The 22265-nt window shown below is 46.8% G+C and overlaps 1 protein-coding gene across 1 annotated transcript in view; it reads left to right on the top strand.

Moving 5' to 3' along the window:
* npr3 (natriuretic peptide receptor 3) overlaps positions 1 to 22265 on the top strand; it is a 95071-nt gene that overhangs the window by 55641 nt on the left and 17165 nt on the right. Inside the window, exon 2 of the mRNA XM_041788066.1 lies at positions 18301 to 18423. Coding sequence (XP_041644000.1) covers positions 18301 to 18423 — 123 coding nt within the window. The remainder of the gene's footprint in view (positions 1 to 18300; positions 18424 to 22265) is intronic.

The raw sequence follows: 22265 nt of genomic DNA, 5'->3' as shown, positions 1-22265 counted from the left end.
GAACAGCACAGCAACAATGGGGAAACGGGATTGGTCCATCCTCTTCCTGTTTCCCATTGGTCGGTCCATCGTCTTCCTGTTTTCTATTGGTCGTTCCATCCTCTTCCTGTTTCCTATTGGTCGTTCCATCCTCTTCCTGTTTCCTATTTGTCAGTCCATCCTCTTCCTGTTTCCTATTGGTCGTTCCATCCTCTTCCTGTTTCCTATTGGTCGGTTCCTCAGAATATCCAAGAGCAGAAACGTGTTTAGAGACAGTTTTACAACACTGAACTTTGTGTCCGGTCTAAAATAAACTCAGCGGTTTAGCGGAAAACTAAACCAAGGGGCCATGTTAGTGTTCAGTTTCTGTTACTAAGACAACCACAGACACATTTAATGTACAGCCACCAGTTAACATGGGCACCCATTAAACCGGAACGCCAGTCTGCAGCATTAATAATCCATTCTGTCAGGTTTTGTCAGCAGTTGTTCGTTGTTGTTGTCATTATTTTTTCTCCGTGTAAACGCCAGGTCAGGGTTCCTTTGGCCTGGGGGACCGTAGAGTCCTCAGTGGGCCTTTAAACTTTTATTTAGAGACAGGACTTATTTTGTGTTTTTTTTCTGGCACTTTAATGGAGTGTTGTACGCTTGAACCAGACTTTGGGGTCAGGTGCACTGGGATCTGGTCTAATGTGAAACCAGACTTTACCATCCTGATCTACTGACCTTCAACTTTAAGCTTCATTACCTCTCACTAACACTGGCAAGGATCAAATGAACAAAATCAGACTACAGATAGGCAATAACCATGCTGCTATTATTGGTGACCACTCAGAGGAAAAGTTTAATTTCTGTACATGAATCTGGTTTATTTAGCCTTTCTTGGACCTCTAAATGTGTTTGAATGTTAGTATGAGTTCAGTGACTCTCTGGTGAGCTGGTTAAAGATCAGAAATGACTAAAATCTGTTAAAGAGTCGGGGAGGTCATTCTTAACCATGTTAGCTCCAAACCCTGATACTAGAGCAGAGTTATTGAGGCTGTCCTTAAACATCCTTCTGGTTGTCTCTCCTCTGCATGCTCCAAACTGGCGCCCTACGACCTGTCGTCAACGTTGTCCTCAAGCTCTGGCAGACGCAGCCTCGGGCTGTGCAGGTATAACAGGATTAGAGGCAGAACCAAACGCTGAATCACTGACCGTTAACCCGACAGACGGCACAGAGGACACCATGATCAGCTTTAAAAATCTAACTGGACAATCCAGTAAACCAGGGGGCCTCGACCTTTTCAGCCCACATCCCCAAAATAAAGGTGCCAAAGACCAGGGACCCCCAAAATAAAGGTGCCAAAGACCAGGGACCCCCAAAATAAAGGTGCCAAAGACCAGGGACCCCCAAAATAAAGGTGCCAAAGACCAGGGACCCCCAAAATAAAGGTGCCAAAGACCAGGGACCCCCAAAATAAAGGTGCCAAAGACCAGGGACCCCCAAAATAAAGGTGCCAAAGACCAGGGACCCCCAAAATAGAGGTGCCAAAGACCAGGGACCCCCAAAATAAAGGTGCCAAAGACCAGGGACCCTCAAAATCAAGGTGCCAGAGACCAGGGACCCCCAAAATAGAGGTGCCAGAGACCATGACCCCCAAAATAAAGGTGCCAGAGACCAGGGACCCCCAAAATCAAGGTGCCAAAGACCAGGGACCCCCAAAATAGAGGTGCCAGAGACCATGACCCCCAAAATAAAGGTGCCAAAGACCAGGGACCCCCAAAATAGAGGTGCCAAAGACCAGGGACCCCCAAAATAAAGGTGCCAAAGACCAGGGACCCCCAAAATCAAGGTGCCAAAGACCAGGGACCCCCAAAATCAAGGTGCCAGAGACCAGGGCCCTCCAAAATTAATGGTGCCAGAGACCTGGGACCCCCAAAATCAAGGTGCCAGAGACCAGGAACCCCCAAAATAAAGGTGCCAGAGACCAGGGACCCCCAAAATCAAGGTGCCAGAGACCAGGGACCCCCAAAATCAAGGTGCCAAAGACCAGGGACCCCCAAAATAGAGGTGCCAAAGACCAGGGACCCCCAAAATAAAGGTGCCAAAGACCAGGGACCCCGAAAATAAAGGTGCCAAAGACCAGGGACCCCCAAAATAAAGGTGCCAAAGACCAGGGACCCCCAAAATAAAGGTGCCAAAGACCAGGGACCCCCAAAATAGAGGTGCCAAAGACCAGGGACCCCCAAAATAAAGGTGCCAAAGACCAGGGACCCTCAAAATCAAGGTGCCAGAGACCAGGGACCCCCAAAATAGAGGTGCCAGAGACCATGACCCCCAAAATAAAGGTGCCAGAGACCAGGGACCCCCAAAATCAAGGTGCCAAAGACCAGGGACCCCCAAAATAGAGGTGCCAGAGACCATGACCCCCAAAATCAAGGTTCCACAGACCAGGGACCCCCAAAATAGAGGTGCCAAAGACCAGGGACCCCCAAAATAAAGGTGCCAAAGACCAGGGACCCCCAAAATCAAGGTGCCAAAGACCAGGGACCCCCAAAATCAAGGTGCCAAAGACCAGGGACCCCCAAAATAAAGGTGCCAGAGACCAGGGCCCTCCAAAATTAATGGTGCCAGAGACCTGGGACCCCCAAAATCAAGGTGCCAGAGACCAGGAACCCCCAAAATAAAGGTGCCAGAGACCAGGGACCCCCAAAATCAAGGTGCCAGAGACCAGGGACCCCCAAAATCAAGGTGCCAAAGACCAGGGACCCCCAAAATAGAGGTGCCAAAGACCAGGGACCCCCAAAATAAAGTTGCCAAAGACTAGGGACCCCCAAAATCAAGGTGCCAAAGACCAGGGACCCCCAAAATAGAGGTGCCAAAGACCAGGGACCCCCAAAATAAAGGTGCCAAAGACCAGGGACCCTCAAAATCAAGGTGCCAGAGACCAGGGACCCCCAAAATAGAGGTGCCAGAGACCATGACCCCCAAAATAAAGGTGCCAGAGACCAGGGACCCCCAAAATCAAGGTGCCAAAGACCAGGGACCCCCAAAATAGAGGTGCCAGAGACCATGACCCCCAAAATAAAGGTGCCAAAGACCAGGGACCCCCAAAATAGAGGTGCCAAAGACCAGGGACCCCCAAAATAAAGGTGCCAAAGACCAGGGACCCCCAAAATCAAGGTGCCAAAGACCAGGGACCCCCAAAATCAAGGTGCCAAAGACCAGGGACCCCCAAAATAAAGGTGCCAGAGACCAGGGCCCTCCAAAATTAATGGTGCCAGAGACCTGGGACCCCCAAAATCAAGGTGCCAGAGACCAGGAACCCCCAAAATAAAGGTGCCAGAGACCAGGGACCCCCAAAATCAAGGTGCCAGAGACCAGGGACCCCCAAAATCAAGGTGCCAGAGACCAGGGACCCCCAAAATCAAGGTGCCAGAGACCAGGGACCCCCAAACAAAGGTGCCAGAGACCAGGGACCCCCAAAATCAAGGTGCCAGAGACCAGGGACCCCCAAAATCAAGGTGCCAGAGACCAGGGACCCCCAAAATCAAGGTGCCAGAGACCAGGGACCCCCAAACAAAGGTGTCAGAGACCTGGGACCCCCAAAATAATGGTGTCAGAGACCAGGGACCCCCAAAATAAAGGTGCCAGAGACCAGGGACCCTCAAAATAATGGTGTCAGAGACCAGGGACCCCCAAAATAAAGGTGTCAGAGACTGGGGACCCCCATATTAAAGGTGCCAAAGACCAGGGACCCCCAAAATAAAGGTGCCACAGACCAGGAATCCCCAAAATAAAGGTGCCAGAGACAAGGGACCCTCAAATAAAGGTGTCAGAGACTGGGGACCCCCACTGTACCTGAAGGTGGCTGAACACAGTCATGAATAGTTTAGAATAGTCATGTAGAGACAAGGATGTCTATGAAGGTGGAGACATGGAAGAGCTTTCTGGGACCCAGCCAAACTGAGGGCCAGCAAAACCATGGTCCATTGTCAAGTTAAGCTGTTGTATTTTATTTTTAACCTTAATAATATCAACTCTTATCAAAGAAACACAATTTAATTCATTTGTGTAGTAAGTAGCCCTCTCAAAAATGTTAATCCTTTTGTTAAAAACAGAATTAAAATACATTAAAAATAACTGAAATGGCATCAAAATGGCAACCAAAAAAATAAATGGAGAGAAAGATGGTAAAATTAGATTTTACAAGTAGCAGAAATGGGTTAGAAATGCCCAAAATTGGTAAAAATAATAACCAAAAATTTGGTGTGGAAGTTTGGTGAAATGGGATGAACATTGATATTCACAGACATCAAAGGGTTAACTGAGGCAGAAATAGTCAGAAGGCAAAAATGGGCATATCAAATTGTGAAATGGGGCTTAAAAAGTGGGAAAAGGGGTTAATAGTGGCAATAATGTGACAATAGAGCCAACAATCAGCAGAGAAAAACAGGCAGAATAAAAATGGTGGAAAGGCTTTAAAACAGACAAGAAATGGGTTTCAAGTTGCAAAAATGTGTTAAAGTTGGCAAAATTGATGGGAAAAAGTGAAAAAATTGGTTAAAATTATACAAAATTTTTAAGTGGCAACTTTAAAAATCTTTTTTTTTAAGGCATCTGGAGACCCCCTTAGTGTCTCGCGACCCCAACACTGAGAACCCCTGCTGTAAAAAGTCCTTTAAATAGTTCACCTGCAAAATAATCAAAGGGAAGTGGAACTGAGTTATTAATGCAGCAAACGCCTCAGTGAGAGACTGATGTAGAGCCAAAGGGGCGGGGCCACACACTCACAATTAAACTCACAGTAGGTCAGATTCTGCCACCAGGGGGCGATGACACAGTGTGACGAGTCAGATCAGCACTGCCCGTTCACTTCCTGTTTTGAATTGAATTGATAAATAAATGCCCCCCCCCCCCCATGAGGCATTTGAGTGTTCGTTTATAGAATTCTCATAATGAGGGAGAAATGTGCTGAGAACAGTCACGTGTGCTCGAGGACATGCAGGTCATGCCTGAATCCTTCCTTCCCTTTCCAACCAGCTCAGACCATGGTTGGGAACGGTTTATATCGAACTCTTAGTGAGAGCTGGAGTCAAACAGACATTAAGGACGGGATCAAGATTCAGGAAAACGTCAGTGAATGAGTGGTTCTGGCCGTCCTTCTCAGACAGATTCACTGTGACATGAGGAATAAATCACTTTAAATTTTTTTTTTTTTTTTTTGCAATCATGTGATCCATAGGAAGAGTAAATGCCTGATTGAAGACAGGAAGTGAAAAGTTAGTACTTTCCAGCTCTAAATGGAGCAGTGCGCCGCAGTAATCATCAGAACATTTCTACACACATCCCTACTCTTTAGAGAAGTGTGACTGACCTGACTGTAGTGAGTGAAAGTAAACGCTGATGTACTATCACCAGAATGAACATGGTGGGCTGAGAGACCCAGGAATGATGAGCTGTTCATGAACGAGCCTGTTCTTCTAAACGGCTCTTTAATGTGAGCCACTGTAGCTAGCTCCTGTCTGAGTGCCAGCTTCCTTTCCTCCGTCCTCTGTCCTTATTTAACCCACATTTAAAAAGACAAGAGCAGCCAGCTCTGCTGAGCTGAGCCACGTGATCTGGATCTCTACAAAGAGACGGGAGAGACTGGACAGACATCAGCTGAGATCAGAGTTTAAAGACTTAAACCAGGAAACAACTGGGCTGGACCAGACGATTGCTTTGTAGAAACAGACCATACAGGAGTGTTGCTGACATCGCTCATCCAGGCTGTAGAAGGAGGATGTTTGTTGGATGGATGCTGACTTTTTAAAAATTTATGTTTTGGCTTTTTGTGCCTTTATTAGATAGAGGAGGACAGTGGATAGAGTCAGAAACAGGGTCAAGAGTGGGGGTGAGACATGCGGTAAAGGGCCTCAGGACGGATTCGAACCCGGGCCGCCTGTGCACATGGGGAGCACCTTTAACCACTAGGCCACCTGCTCCCCTTAAAGTGTTTTTTTTGCCTGAATATTTCACCACATTGGGACACTGAAGAGAAGAGTGTTTCATTTGAGGCCTTAGTTGTGACCTTTAGTAGTTTCTCTATGCAGAAATCACTACTTACCCCTCATCTGGAGTTCTCTGCAGCTGTGTGACATCATCTGCAAAGAACCAATGGAGTGAGAGTAAGAACTGCAGCTGCTGAAGCGTTGCATCATCTCCTTCAGTCCCTGAGCGGCAAGTGGGTGCAAGTTTCAGTTCGTCTCGTCTTCAGTCTTTGGTTTGAACGAGGCTTTAGAGCAGTGACACTCAACATGTGGCTCTTCTGTCATGATTGAGGCTCTTTTATGTCTTCATTTTAAACATTATTCCCCCAGAAAACCGTAGAAAAGGGAAACTCTGACCTCAGAAATCATCCACTGCAGGTCGCTTTATCACTTTGTTTCCCACACTTACACAGCAGCCCTAGTTGTCAAACTTGATTGTCAACCTAGATTTTTTTCCATTTTGCCCCGTTTTTTTTGTTTGTTTGTTTCTTACCAGTTTTACTCAATTTTTACATCATTTAGCTCAATTTTGCATCTTCTTTTTGTCATTTTTCACCATTTTTGACACTTTAAACCTGCTATTTGCAATTTTTGCCTTTTTTTTGCCATTTTTTGCCACTTTTAGCCTATTTAAGCTGCCTTTTGCCATTAAATGCCACTTTTTTTACATTTTGCTACCCGTTGCTGTTTTTTCCCCATTTTCCCTCCACTAGGAGGTCGTGTGATCGAGTGGGTTTGTTCGTTTTTTTGTTTTTTTTAATTTGTTAGTTAGTTTGTTTGTTAGCAACATAACTCAAAAAGTTGTGGATGGATTTTGATTAAATTATCCGGAAATGTCAGAAATGGCATAAGGAAGAACTGATAAGATTTTGGGACCATCTGGATCCAGGAAGGATTTTGTACTATTGGGAGATAGGGCTAATGGCGGAGGTCTGCACTGTTACCACTTTACACCAGGAGATGGCGGACATGAGTAACTTCAATCCCAGCAGCATGTTTTTGGTGTGTTTCTATTCAAAGTTTTGGAGTTTATAGAGTTCGAAAGATGCACGCCCGGTCGAGGAGACTAGTCGGAGCATAACGGAGAGAGAGACAGCGAATTGTAGTGAGAATACTCACAATGCTGGGAGGAATAGAGGAATATTCACCCTCTGCCATGACTTCCAGTTGTCCAGTGAGACCATGGGTGAGACTGTCAGTGCATCTGTTGGCACCCGTAGCGAAGCCAGTGCTTTACCTCACCATGTTTCCACCCCTCTGGGGAGGAAGTAATCGGCGAATGCTGGGGGGGGGGGCACATGGGGACAGATCCAGGATTTTTTGAAAGGATTTTTCACTATTGGGAGATAGGGCTAATGGCAGAGGTCTGTGCTCTCTCGGTGCTTTTCTAGTTTTTTATTCATTTCTCACCCATTTTTGCCACTTTCTGCTGGTTTTTTTTTTGCCACTTTTTTACCCAGTTTGTGTAATTTTACGCCTATTTTGCCGACCTTTCACCTCTTAGGTTGTGGCTCTGTGTTTTTCAACAGTTTGGCTCTTTGGTTGAGCAGGGTTAAATATCACTGCTTTAGACAGAACTCAAGCATGACCGCTGCTCCAGGCCAGGTTTTATCTTTGACAGTTTGTATGCACCTGATCCACAATGATATGCAGGTTTTAGGTCTGAACCATTCTAAAGAGGCATTAAACTGAGACTACTATCTGATATGAATTAATGTATTCAGGGAAAAATAAGCAAAGTAGGATTTTTATGCAAACTCTAGAAAAATGTTCGTCCCTGAACGTCCCTGCTGCAAAAATATGCATTAAACTGGTATTTAGGACATCAGGAAATCCTGCACCTTATGTGTTTTGACATGTATCTAGTGTGTTCACAAGCCTCTCTCTGATTCTCTGTACCACAGCCCAGATTCATGTCTCCCCCTCCCTCATCAGCATGCTGCAGGTTTCACTGCCATTACTGCACAATATTACTACATGTTACAACCTCTTAGAGGGAAATGAAGCAGCTCTCGTCTGATTGGTCCATTTCTGATGCTGATCCTCGTGAGACATGCACTCCCATCCAGAGTCTGTATGAAGTCTTTGTGTTTGCAGAGAACTCCCCGCGGGCTGCAGCATAGATGTAAGGCTGTGACCCGCTTCGACGATTCGACCACAAACGTGTCTGAGAGGGCGAGACGCGGATACGTAACCTCAGACCAGAAAACATGAAAGTCATTAGTCGGCTATCGGCGCTATCTTTAACGTGTGTCAGAAACGTGCTCTGGCCTCTGCACCCCGTTCACCTCTCTGACAGATGGATCCAACAACATAAGACGTGTTTTTGGAGGAGAGGCATCACAGGTTTGCAGAACAGGCTCCTCATTAGCATATGTTCTCGTTTTTAACAGCCAACACAGGGCACTCAGTGAGCGCGCCATGTGCTGCCCCATTCCTGAGTTAATTTGTAACTAGCATCAGCGCCCTGGCGAAAAGGAAAATGCAGAAGTTTTGAAATATTGCTGGCTGTAAGCGCTGCCCCGTGGAACGGCTCTCCCAGCATACACAGGGCCGTAGTGTATGTGGAGCCCAGTGTAATTAAAGGGTGCTATAGTGCTGGCAGGACTGAGGTGAAGTTTGTCCCACTGACTCAAGGGATATTTCAGGAGGTGTGTTTAAGTGACAGAGCTGTGAGGAATGTTCCAGCAACACTCTGAATCTTCCTTATTAACAGACATGCCGCCGGGGTTACTGTGATTTCAATCGCCAGCCTTGTTTGTGTAGCAGCCCAATGTATTTTTAATCGTTCGGATACCCAAGGAAAAGTTAATATCAGGCCAGCCAAGGACATTTTTACTCCAACAGACCCACTACGTCTCTATCAGCGATTGAATGTTTGGTTTGAAATAACAGCAGAGTGTTAGCACTGATGGAAACTGGGTTTCCATCAGTGCTAACACAGCTGCTAGTGTGTCGCCGCTCTGCCTGTTTGGACGCATGCGGCAGGATCAACTGTGCACGCCGCTGCTCTGCTATAAAACGGTGATGAATGTGAGCAGAAAAAGAAGCTACAGCTGACTGTAGCTGGCTGCATACACCCCCAAATTTGTATTATAGCTCACTCATACGGTCATCGACAGGAAGTACTGTACTCCGCTGAGGGAAGGAGGATCGACAAACCCCAGTCACCCTCTGGATGTCCTTGCAGATTACCAGGGCATGGAGAAAATCTGTTGAAAAAAATAACACAGCCTACACCTGCAGGGCAGAATAAGAGGTGGATGTAGCGAGTAAGCATGGCCTAGAGCACTGTCAGGTAGGAAGGAGGGTTTCCACCAACCCCTGGTCCCCTCAGGTCTCTGTCCCTCAGGTCTCTGGCCCTCAGGTCTCTGTCCCTCAGGTCTCTGTCCCTCAGGTCTCTGGCCCTCAGGTCTCTGGCCCTCAGGTCTCTGGCCCTCAGGTCTCTGGCCCTCAAGTCTCTGGCCCTCAGGTCTCTGGCCCTCAGGTCTCTGGCCCTCAAGTCTCTGGCCCTCAGGTCTCTGGCCCTGGTTGGAAGCATTTCCAGAAGTTGTAGCCTTCTATGTGGCTGGAGGGAAAAGTCTCCAACACCCCCAGCTTCACCAACATTCTGCACTCTGCCTTTAAAGGTGATGCCATCCTTTAAGGTCTCTAGAAAATTTCATCCTCAGCTGTAATATGAAGGCCAGTCTAGACCCCCAGTTTTCATTCCAGTCTAACCTAGACTCTACAAGGTTCATTTACAGTAAACTGTGCGACCAGAAAAATATGAGGGAGAAAAGCTGTTAAAGAGCTAAGCTAATCTCTAAGCTCAGTCCCCTCTAGACTGTGGTCTCAGTCCAAGACTCCTCTAGACTGTGGTCTCAGTCCTTAACTCCTCTAGACTCTGGTCTCAGTCCAAGACTCCTCTAGACTCTGGTGTCAGTCCAAGACTCCTCTAGACTCTGGTCTCAGTCCTAGACTCCTTAAGACAGTGGTCTCAGTCCAAGACTCCTCTAGACTCTGGTCTCAGTCCTAGACTCCTTAAGACAGTGGTCTCAGTCATGGACTCCTCTAGACTCTGGTCTCAGTCCAAGACTCCTCTAGACTCTGGTGTCAGTCCAAGACTCCTCTAGACTCTGGTCTCAGTCCAAGACTCCTCTAGACTCTGGTGTCAGTCCAAGACTCCTCTAGACTCTGGTCTCAGTCCTAGACTCCTTAAGACAGTGGTCTCAGTCATGGACTCCTCTAGACTCTGGTCTCAGTCCAAGACTCCTCTAGACTCTGGTGTCAGTCCTAGACTTCTCTAGACTCTGGTTTCCCTTCATCAGTGTAGACCTGTAGTTGGAGGTCTGCAGGACTCAGGGCTCTGGATCCCCTCCTCTCCAGATAGACCAGGTCTGCTCTCTTTAGTAAAGTCATAGGGGTCATAGCTGACAGAAGCAGGAGCTAACCTTCCTCCATCCTCTCTGATTCCTGATCACTCTTCCTCACTTCCTGCTCCACCTCTGACCTTCAGCCATCTTTGACTCTAACAACCCCCTGGCTTCATCCTGATCTGTGCCAAAGGTCAAAGGTGAGACAGTCTAAACCCACAATCACCACTGTGCAGACCCTGAGTCGGCCTGGAGAACATGACAGCGTTTTCTGAACCCTGTGGTCTGTTGTCAGGACCAGCTGATGGTCCAGTCTGAACCCTGTGGTCTGTTGTCAGGACCAGCTGATGGTCCAGTCTGAACCCTGTGGTCTGTTGTCAGGACCAGCTGATGGTCCAGTCTGAACCCTGTGGTCTGTTGTCAGGACCAGCTGACGGTCCAGTCTGAACCCTGTGGTCTGTTGTCAGGACCAGCTGACGGTCCAGTCTGAACCCTGTGGTCTGTTGTCAGGACCAGCTGATGGTTCAGTCTGAACCCTGTGATTTGTTGTCAGGACCAGCTGATGGTCCAGTCTGAACCCTGTGGTCTGTTGTCAGGACCAGCTGACGGTCCAGTCTGAACCCTGTGGTCTGTTGTCAGGACCAGCTGACGGTCCAGTCTGAACCCTGTGGTCTGTTGTCAGGACCAGCTGACGGTCCAGTCTGAACCCTGTGGTCTGTTGTCAGGACCAGCTGACGGTCCAGTCTGAACCCTGTGGTCTGTTGTCAGGACCAGCTGATGGTCCAGTCTGAACCCTGTGGTCTGTTGTCAGGACCAGCTGACGGTCCAGTCTGAACCCTGTGGTCTGTTGTCAGGACCAGCTGACGGTCCAGTCTGAACCCTGTGGTCTGTTGTCAGGACCAGCTGACGGTCCAGTCTGAACCCTGTGGTCTGTTGTCAGGACCAGCTGATGGTCCAGTCTGAACCCTGTGGTCTGTTCTCCCACTGAGAGCTCCCTGTAGGGGGGATCATAACTCCTGAGGGAGGGGAGATGAACCCAAGGTTTTGTCCTAATTTCACCGTTTAAAGAACCATTGTCCAGTCTTTTCTTAATTCCTTCAGAGTTTCTTCAGTGTTGAGACGGTCAGGGCAGGGCGGTGATCCTGAACCTCATGTCTGCCTGAGCTACAAACACACCATCTCTCTCTCTCTCTCTCTCTCTCTCTCGGTTAGCCCGTTGATCTCTCGCTGCCTCCTGGACTTGGTTGGCTCTGGTAATGCTGTTCCACTTTTATTTTGCTCACGTCAAGCGCTCCAATCCAATTAGCAAACAATTGCATGAAACCAGAGCACCTCCAGTGTTCCAGGGTTGTTGTGTAGATGTGGCCGATGCTGCTGCTCTCTGAAACAGATTTTCATCAGATCACTGGAGGCTGAGAACAAGTTTAACAGCCCAGAACCATATCATGATGGGAGTTGGCTAGATGTTGATACACAACACTTACACATAGATACGTTTCCATAGAGAATAAATGATTTTAACTATGCCAGAGTTTAAGCTTAGATAGGATTCTAGTGAAATTCAAACTATACCATGCTCTGAGGGACTTTTTCTAAATTCAGCACTAACCTGCCCTTGGACTTCAGGATGTACTGATGAGATTCTGGAGGTCAAAGGTCATGGTGACCCTCCGTATTGTGAGGTCACAGTGACTCTTTTAGGAGCTAAACCTCCTTTATAAACAGAACACCAACAGTAGTTATCCAGGTAAGATGAACCTGCCTGGTGATAGTTGGAGTTTATTTGACATCATCAGTGAAAACGCGACACTGATACCTGCAGGAAAACTGAATTACACAGATACATGGCCACATGTGGAACTGGGTGGAGTTGGCAAGGAGCCAAGGAAACCCAGTGGCTGAAGATCATTTAGGGCGGTTTCACATCAGGAATCTGGGTTTGGATCCCAGTCCAGTTCATTAGATCAGGGGTTCTTAACCTTTTCAGACCGCGACCCCCAAAATAAAGGTCCCAGAGACCGGGGACCCCCACGGTACCTAGAGGTGGTTGAACACAGCCATGAACATTCTAGAAAAGTCATGTTGGGACAAGGCTGTCCATGAGGGGGATAAAGGGGAGAGCTTTCTGGGACCCAGCTAAACTGGGGCCCATGGAGGTCAGCAAAACCATGGTCCACTGTGAAGTTAAGCTGTGAAACCACATTTTATATTTGACCTGAATAATAACCACTCTGATCAAAGCAACACTTATCTTTATTTATTCATTTAGCCTTCTTTAGATGAAAAAACTTTTGTTAAAACATAACTTAAATGGGTTAAACATTGCTTAAATTGGTTATTAATGTCTAACACTTGTGAAAAGGTGATGAAACTGGATTTCTAAACAACATAAATGGGTTAAAGTGGCAAAAATTAGATAAACATGGCACAAAATAACTATAAATGGGTTAAAGTGGCAAAAACAGGCACATAAAATGGTAAAAAGGGATTAAAAATGGGTGAAATGGCTATGAAGGCCCAAAAATGGTGGAAATTAGGTAGAAAGGGGTGGAAAATTGATATAAACGGGCAAAATGGGTCAACTGTAGTTAAAATGGGCAAAAGTATGGAAAAAGATGTTGATAGAAGCAGTAATGGGCCAACAGGGGCAAAAATAGGCAGAAAGTAGCAAGAATTGGTGTAGAAGTGGCAGAAACAGACAGAAGAAAGTGATGGACAGGTTTGAAATAGAAAAAAAAAAGGGTTTTAGCCCAACTGATTTATCTGTGGGCCAATTCATCGGGCCAATTATAGCGTATCACAGATTAATCAACGTCAGCCAGTATGTAGCCGATATGGTAACCTTTTTTGCTGCGTGGGGATTTTGTTGCTCTGCATGTATCCATGCTGAACTCAGCCTGAGTACCTGGCCCCTCCCCCCAGACACGAGTGCAGCCATCAGTGCAGCAGCAGCTCTCCTTCACTCAGTGTTGCCAACTTAGCGACTTCGTTGCTATATTTAGAGAGTTTTCAGACCCCTCTAGCGACCATTTTTTCAAAAAAGCAACTAGCGACAAATCTAGCAACTTCCTCTGGTGTTATTGAAGAGTTTTGGAGACTGTGACGTGAAAGCATGTATCACTGTTGCTCTTCTCAGTGAGCAGTGGGTGCTGCTGTGGGCCCGTCCCGGTCCCTAAGCACTTACACGCCCGTTTCAGACTGGGAGCGTGTTTTGCTGCTTGCGTGTGCCGCGTGTGTCAGCTCCGGTTCCTGCTGGTGCAGCTTTCACACAGGGCGCCAGTTTTTCTGTGTGTCAGCTGCATCTCCCTGCTCTCAAAGCCCTGTCCTTCTTCATAAGTTTTACCTCAATAAAACCCCTAAAAGTGACTTGATTCAGTGTACGGTGGAAGTTTGTCAGGAACGGTGAACGGAGTTTCTCTATAGAAAATTTGAAAAGCACAAACCAGAAAAGCATTCATACGTGTTTATCTTTCCTGTGACATATTCTACCAGTGTGGAGACAGAACGTTTCACTAATAGTAGATCTTTAGAGAACAGCTTTATAAAACAGGCACATTTAAGCTTGTGGCCTAATTTTAAAAATAGTCTTGTTTAGGGCATCTGGAGACCCCCTCTCAGAGTCTCGCGAGCCCCACGGGGATCCCGACCCCAACGTTGAGCACCCCTGCATAAGATCAGTGGGAATGTAAGCATAGTGAACTGTGCCTGAGTTCTTGAAGATGTTGTCATGGTGACGCATCACTGGACGTGCACATCATCAAATAAAAGTTTATTTAAGTCATAAATTCTCCTTTTATAAAACAAAACCGATCCAGTGATGGACTCCTTCACTCCTGTTCACTCCTGTTTCTGTTCTTACTCTAAACTCTTGCACTCAGCATCAAGCCTGACATCTTATTTAACCAACATCAGTTCAATCTTAAAGACTTAAAGATATTTCTGAGAGTTAGAGAGCCACTGATATTCTTGATCCTCTCCAGTGAGTCGTTATGAAATGAGTGATTTTCTCTTCATGCCCGTATGACAAACTCTACAGAATCAAATCCAGTCCTTTATCACAGGGATCATCTGGACTGAAACTGTTCTGCTGCCAGGATCAGGATCTGCTCCATCACATGAAGCGGACACAGATGAACGAAAGCCATCATGAATACCTCCAAATCCCACGCTGTGGCAGCTCCACCCCTCACCTGTGCCAGGTGTGACGCTGGTGTTTCAACACTCTGGCGCTAATTCAGACATGGCCGTGTTTTTCACAGCCTGCATGCAGCAGACATTTATTTACAAACTCCCTTATTATCCTTACAACTGTTAGTCAGGAGATCTTAGTCAGAGTTTTTAACATCTCTTAACAGGATCTGCAGTTAAAGGTACAGTTCACACACAGTAAAAACTGGAGTGTTAATTTCTCAGAGTTAGGTTGATTTAACTCCCTAAGTGTAATTTTAACTCCACCCTGAGTTAAGTGGTCTTCAGTGTTGGAGTTGTTTGACAGTGTTGATCCCATCAACACTGCAGAGAGTCAATTGATATAAGCTTGATATACTTTCATCTCAAAATTTGAATAATTTTCCCATGATGCCCTCATGCAGAATGTTTAAATGTGTTTTAGATGTTTTGAATTGTGTTTGGATATGTTTAGATGATGCCTATTGTACAGTAATCATTGCTTGAAGTCCTTTGTTCATGTTTCTGGTGGATTGTTGAAGATTTTTAAGTTTTTAAACTTTCCACCATGAGTGAAATTGTTTACTGAGTAAGTGACTTCCTGCCTGTCCCGCAAAGTGTGGCGTATGTGTAAAGCAACGAGGGCTGCAAGAGTGAACAAAGTGTAAGTGTTCATCGCTTACCGTGGGTCACAACTATATAACAACCTTGTTAAGTTGCCTGAGTAACACACTTAGGCAATTATTGATTATGTTATTAATCAATCTGCTGGAACACAACAGAAAAAAATGGTCTTACTAAGGTGTTAAAAAACTCCATCATGTGTTGAAAAGTAATACTTAAATGCTCCGATGTATCACTATTGGAGAACTATATAAACTCAGCATAGGCGTTAAATTTAACTCTATATAGAGTTGATTTGTTATTACAGAAGAATAGATAACCAACACAACTGGGAGTCATTTTTACACTCCTCAGAGTTGATTAACATGTAGTGGTAAGTTCTATTAACTCTGTACAGTGTTAGCCAGTGTTCATTTTTTACTCGATTTTGAGTTAATTTTACTCTGAAATTTTAACACTGTGGAAAGAGTTAATTTAACACTAGTTCTGGTTAGGACCAAATACACTCGGACACAGTGTTAAATTTAACTCTTTAAGTGTTGATTTAACACTGCAAAATTTGCTGTGCACTTTAACTCTGATACGATGCCTTGTTCAGCATCACGATCCTCAGTACCGAGGGATCGGAAGCAGGATGTTTACATGGGACTGTAGAAATGATCATTTATGAAACACCTAAAGCAGGGCTGTACGTCAACTTTTTTTTGCCCGAGCACTGGTGTTACAGAGGTTGACAATCTTGTAGCACAGAACAAAAACCTATAGCACAATATATAAATGTTTGTTACAGCTCTAAAAGCAAGATGTAACCAAAATATATGCTTAGTGTGTGAATGTACTAAAACCAAAACAGCCCAGATTGCACATTATGGAACATTTCCTCATCATTCTCCGCTATATGGCCATAACTCCCGAGTTCATTGGTTTAGTTGGCTGGATGTGGGTGTTATCCTCGAAATGAGCCGTTCTGATCGCTCTGATCAGAACTGGACTCCCCGTTATGCCTATGTGGTAGCCACATGCTAACTCGTCATCAGCGTGTGCTCCTAACAGCAGTCGAGGTCGTAGAAAGCTATGCCGAATCAGACCGGGAGTGGAGAGAGAACTTGACATTTTTTGACATTTTTTCGGTTACAGAAAGCTTTCAGTGTTGCTCTCTGCGCTTGTTTGGATTCAGACACGTTGTCTGGTTCAGACAGAAGCTCCGCTGCGGCTCAGTCCCTGCTAATGACAAGCCTGCTAGTCGTTAGCTGGGTCACAACGACTAATTAGCTGTATATAACAACTAACCCGTCCCCCGTAACTGTCACATTGTCATGCCAAAGCGGGGGCAGAAGAGCGGCATCTTCGTTTTCTTTTGCAGAAAGCATTACGTGTTTCTCTCAGCGCTAGCTGTGAGGCAGAAATGTGTTGTTCTGGCTGAGGCCGAGCTAACGTTTGGCTAGCAGCCACAAGCACTCACACAACAAGTTCCCTTTTCCCCCTCATCTATCACATGATCACACCAAAGCAGCTCAGGAGAGGAGTAACAACATCTTTCCCAACATGAAAAGCTTATAGGGTTGTTTTATTTTTTTCTCATACATAAATGTGGCCCAGTTCTGGTGAAACAGAGGCTAAAGCTATATCTGAGTATTTAGAGCAGTGGAGGCAGCCATGACAGGGCTTTCAGCACAAGTAAACCCTGCCCATAGAGCAACTCTGGATGAGCCATACATAAATGATGTTAACTCGAGCCTAGTTAGTGGAGGCAGCCATTAGTGACAGCATTCAGTCCAAGCAAACGCAACTCTGTAGTATATGGCTCATACAGAAGCGTCACTCACTCAGTTACTTACCGACAGACATACTCAGACACAGACATCGCCATATGTAGGGCTGCCCTCAGCGGTCAGCCAAAAAACACCAAAAACGTGGGTACACGGTGCAGCACTACTTTTTTAATATTCCGCTTGGGTCAGTGCGTCATTGTGTTTATGCTAGCTACAGTGTTTGAGCTGTACAAGTAAGCAGCATCTGGCTGGTGATGCTGATGTTCAGCTCGCTCTCATTGGCTGGTGTAGGTACATCTCTCCATCAGAGGCAGCCTGATCTGGAATAGTCAATTCCAACATGTTTGATACTGATGATTCCAGATCAAAGACGGTCATCGTTGATCAGGAGCAGTGAAGTAAAAGGTTGTTTGCAGTCACCTAACTCTGATAACGCACGGCTGCTGCCAGATGGAGGAAGGAAGTGAAGAACGGCATGTTTGGATCAGTGGAGGAAAGTTAAAACATTAAAGCTCTAGGTGGCGCTGAATGCTGCAGTCATCATCAGAACATTTCTACATCCATCAGCATTCATCCCCACACTCTACAACAACAGAGATTTTACCACAGGTGAACTGGTCTACCTGGAGAGGAGGGGATCCAGATCACTGATGACTTAGTCCTGCAGACCTCCTACTACAGGTCTAGACTGAGGAAGGGAGACCAGAGTCTAGAGGAGTCTAGGACTAAGACCAGATTCTAGAGGAGTCTAGCACTGAGACCAGATTCTAGAGGCATCTCTGACTGAGACCAGAGTCTAGAGGAGTCTCTGACTGAGACCAGAGTCTAGAGAAATCTGGAACTGAGACCAGAGTCTAGAGGAGTCTTGGAGTGAGACCAGAGTCTAGAGAAGTCTGGACCTGAGACCAGAGTCTATAGGAGTCAATGACTGAGACCAGAGTCTTGGGGAGCCTAGGAGTGAGACCAGATTCTAGAGGAGTTTAGCACTGAGACCAGAGCCTAGAGGAGTCTAGGTCTGAGACCAGAGTCCAGAAGAGTCTAGGTCTGAGACTAGAGTCTAGAGGAGACTAGACTGAGACCATAGTCCACAGGAATCTAGGTCTGAGCTATGAGGCTAGCTGAGCCTTTTTAACAGCTTTTCCCCCTCGTTTTGTCATAAGATTTGATCATATACTGCTCGTTCAGAAAGACCTCGGAGTATAAAGGAAAATATTTGTAACTGCTGATTATTTAAAGACACCAAATAAAAAATTCACAGAAGCTATCAGAAACATGAATGTTCTTCCTTCTTTACCATCTTTATTTCTCCGTTGGAGCTCCATCGGAGCTGCTGAAGGTTCACAGCGGCATGTTTCCATACTTACTTCCTGTTCTGCTCCGTCCCACAGTGGTGATCATGTGCATGCCTGCAGACAAAATCCGGGACATCATGCTGGCTGCTCACAGACGACGGCTGACCAACAGGAACCACATGTTCTTCAATGTGGAACTCTTCAATGCCACCTCATACGGTACGTTTGACGTCACATGACCTTTACTTTTTCTAATATTACAAATTGCCCTGATGAAGAAGGTTACATTTCCTGCTGCACCTGAATCCACCAGTTTCTATGTAGATTAGAAGTAGGCAGCTGTTTAGTCCTTTAGCTCTACACATAGAGAAGGTGATCAGAGCTTCCATGTTCAGAACCATGACCTCTTGGTGAGGGTGAAGGTCTGTCAGTGTAACCTGTGCAGGGGTCCGTTCCAACAGACCTCTCTGCTTTGGAACGTTCCTGACTGAAAGGAGTATTTAGTGTTGGCCATGATGAAGGCTGTTCCAACTGGGTGCTTTCACACTAGGCCCAGTTGATTCGAACCGCACCGCAGCGCGATTCCTCCCCCTCCCCCTTCCCCTGCAGGCTTGCTTTCACACGAGCTATATCGACCCGTGCCTGGGCTCACTTGTGTATTTACTTGGTCTGAAACAACAGGTGGTGGTATGCATGTAGCTGGTTTACAACCCCGCAAAGGAGGAGAAAGAAGAAGAAGAAGATTGTTTTTGTTTTGACCCAGCAAAAAGTCCATCCTTCATCCATGGATGATTAAAATCACTTTTAAGATGCCAGCAATTTCGCTCTTCCTAGCTGCACATCTACATGCAGCTCAGAGGATTAAATGGGCTCACGGTGCACAGATACAGCGGTTTTTGAGGTGGCAAGAGACTTTTGTTGCCTTTGCATCTCCTCTCACTAACTGGAAGTAATGCATATAACCAATGTTCCCTGAAGGAGGGAAACGAGTTACAACACATTAGTATGGGGATCGCGTCCTTGCGAGACCAACCTGAAGAAACCTTTTCATCACGCCTGTTAAGGCCAATGAGACTGTTGCAGGCCAGGGAAGCCCCGCCTTCCCACAGGGCTATAAAACCTCTGCACAGTCTCATCCCCTCAATCTAAAACTGCACTTCACCGAGTCAGATGGCGGTGAGGGGCTAACCTGTGTTGTACCTCATTTCCCTTTTCAGGGAACATTGGTTATATGCATAACCTCCAGTTCCCTTTCAGTCGGTACACTCGGTACAACACATTAGTATGGGGACTTAGCATCACGCCCTGAGACGCCCCTTTGCAGCTAGACTGAGAGGGCCCGACCTGGCATAGCCACAACAGTAAAGTCGTTACTTTACTGGCCCGCTGAGAGCACAGACTGAGTGATGTCCTGGGCTGTCACATTTAGGCAGTAAAACCTCATAAATGTATGTGGAGATGCCCAGCTCGCTGCACGGCAAACATCCTCCACAGTGACACCTTTAAAAAGAGCCCAGGATGCGGCTAAGCCCCTGGTGGAGTGCGCGTGCACTCCACTGGGCATCAGCAGACCTTTACTTGTACAGGCCCGTGAAATCTTTTCCACAACCCAATGAGAAAGATGCTGTTTTGATCCTGTTGCAGGTTTGGCGAAGCATACAAACAACTGATCCGTTTTGCACAGCTCACGCATCCTGTCTATATACATGCATAAAGCCTGCACCGGGCATAAATTGTGCAGGTGCTGCTGCTCAGCTGATGCGAATGGGGATGGTGAAAAAGACGTCAGCTCAAAAGTCAATGCTTTATATGACGAAGTAGGCACTTTAGGGACGTATGTGGCATCAGGGCGCAACATCACCTTAGAATTATCCAGTGCAAACTGTGTGCATGAGGGGTGAACTGAGAGCGCATGAATATCTCCCATGCGTTTTGTTGAACACAGTGCCAATAAGAGCGCAGTCTTATATGAGAGCCACTCAACACCTGCTGAGTGTAATGGCTCAAAGGGTGCAGAACATAGAGCATCTAAAACCAGAGCAAGGTCCCACTTAGGGACCATAACCGTGCACACAGGTCTCTTATGCAATATGCCTCTCATAAAATGCATGACCAGAGGGTAAGAGCCTGGGGATTTCCCCTGGAACCCCACATGGCAGACAAAGTTGGCCGACAGACTTTTATCATGGAAAAAGAAAGCCCTTTGTCCAGTAGTTCTTGAAGAAAAATTTAAAAATCCGTCACAGAGCTCTGGAAAGGAAAATTGTTCCTCTCAATGCACCAGGCGTCAAATATGCACCACTCAAGAGCATACAGACCCTGCGTTGAAACGGCTCTGGCACTCTGTATCGTGTCAATGACATTGGCGGATAACCCAGAGGGTCTCAGGTTCTCCCTTTCAGGGGCCGGGCCCACAGGTCCCACATCTCTGGGCGCAGGTGCCATATTTCCCCCTGTGCCTGGGATAATAGATCTTTGCACACCGGGAGGCACCATGGTCTCTCGTCCAGTAGTGCTATGATCTCCACAAACCACGCCTTCCTTTGCCAGTGAGGAGCGATTAAAATCATAGTTAATCCTCCTAGACACACGCGTTCCAGTGTGGTCTGGATCAGTGCCACCGGAGGAAACACATACAGTAGTGTCCGTGGCCACTGATGAGCCAGCGCCACTAGACCGAAGGGCGCGTTGTCGTCCCGTAGCTAGAAAAACATAGGACAGTGCACGTTTTCTCTTGAGGTGAACAGATCGACGGTGGCCCTGCCAAACCGTTCCCATATCTGTCTCACCACCTCCGGGTGTAGTCTCCACTCCCTGGATAGGGGAACACCCTTGGAGAGAAGATCCGCACCTCTGTTTAACACTCCCCGGATGTGTGTTGCTGTGAGCGACAGCAGGTGTTTGCTGCTCCAAGATAGCAGCCTGTGGGAGAGAGAGAGGAGGGGAAGAGAGCGTGTTCCTCCATGTATTGTCGCTGTGTATCAGAACATGGTGTCCTGCCAGCAGACCCATATCGTAAAAATGTCACAGTGACAGAAACACAGCATACAGTTCCAACAGGTCGATGTGCCATGTCCTCTCCTCTTCCGATCAGGACCCGTCCACGTGTGCGTTTCTGCAGAAGCCACCCCAGCTCTATTTGGAGGCGTCTGTGGCAACCAGGACGCGCGAGAGAACCCAGCCCAAAGGAGCTCCCTCGCTCAGGCACGCTGAGTCTCCACGGGAGAAGTGCATTCATGCACGATGGGGTGACCTGTATCCTCTTTTCTGATAGAAGGGAGGAAATTTGTCTGGAGTGCACCCAGCGCTGGAAATTCCTCATCCAGAGCAGACCCAGGGGCACTGCTGGAATCATAGAGACCATAAAGCCCAGCAACAACGGAGATGTACAGTGTGGCGAGGATGAAACAGTGATAGGCACCGCTTGAAGGTTGTTAGCCTCCAATGTGACAGCCGTGCACGATTCTCTACAGAGTCTAAGTCCAGGCCCAGAAAACAAATCTTCTGTTTGGGAGTGAGACAGCTCTTGTCAATGTTTATGACAAATCCCAGAGACTGAAGGTGAACCACCAGTCTGGCGGAGTGGGATTCTGCGCATTGGGCCGAGTTCGCCAGAAATAACAGATCGTCCAGATAGTGGAGGACCCGTATGCCCTGTCCTCTGATTGGCTTTAACGCTGCCTCCAGACACGTTGTGAACACTCGGGGAGCAAGGGACAGGCTGAACAGCAGAACCTGATGTTGGTACACTATGCCTTCGTAAGCAAAGTGCAGGAACTGTCGATCGCTATGTGGAAATAAGCATCCTTTAAATCCACTGTTGTGCCCCAATCTCCCGGTCATACCGATTGAATCACATGGCGTAGTGTCAGCATTCTGGGTTTGAATTTTCTCAGATATCTGTTCAACACTCTTAGATATCTGTTCAACACTCTCAGATCCAAGATAGGACAGAGTCCTCCGTCTTTTTTTGGTATGACAAAATATCGGCTGTAAAACCCGTAATGAGCCTGGCTCATTGGGATAATCCTTATAGCCTGTTTCTCCAGAAGGGATCGAAT

Source organism: Cheilinus undulatus, linkage group 5 (assembly GCF_018320785.1).
Source record: "Cheilinus undulatus linkage group 5, ASM1832078v1, whole genome shotgun sequence".
Taxonomy (NCBI): Eukaryota; Metazoa; Chordata; class Actinopteri; order Labriformes; family Labridae; genus Cheilinus; species Cheilinus undulatus.
The sequence above is the reverse complement of the archived record's forward strand: the minus strand, read 5'-3'. Positions and strand labels throughout refer to the sequence as shown.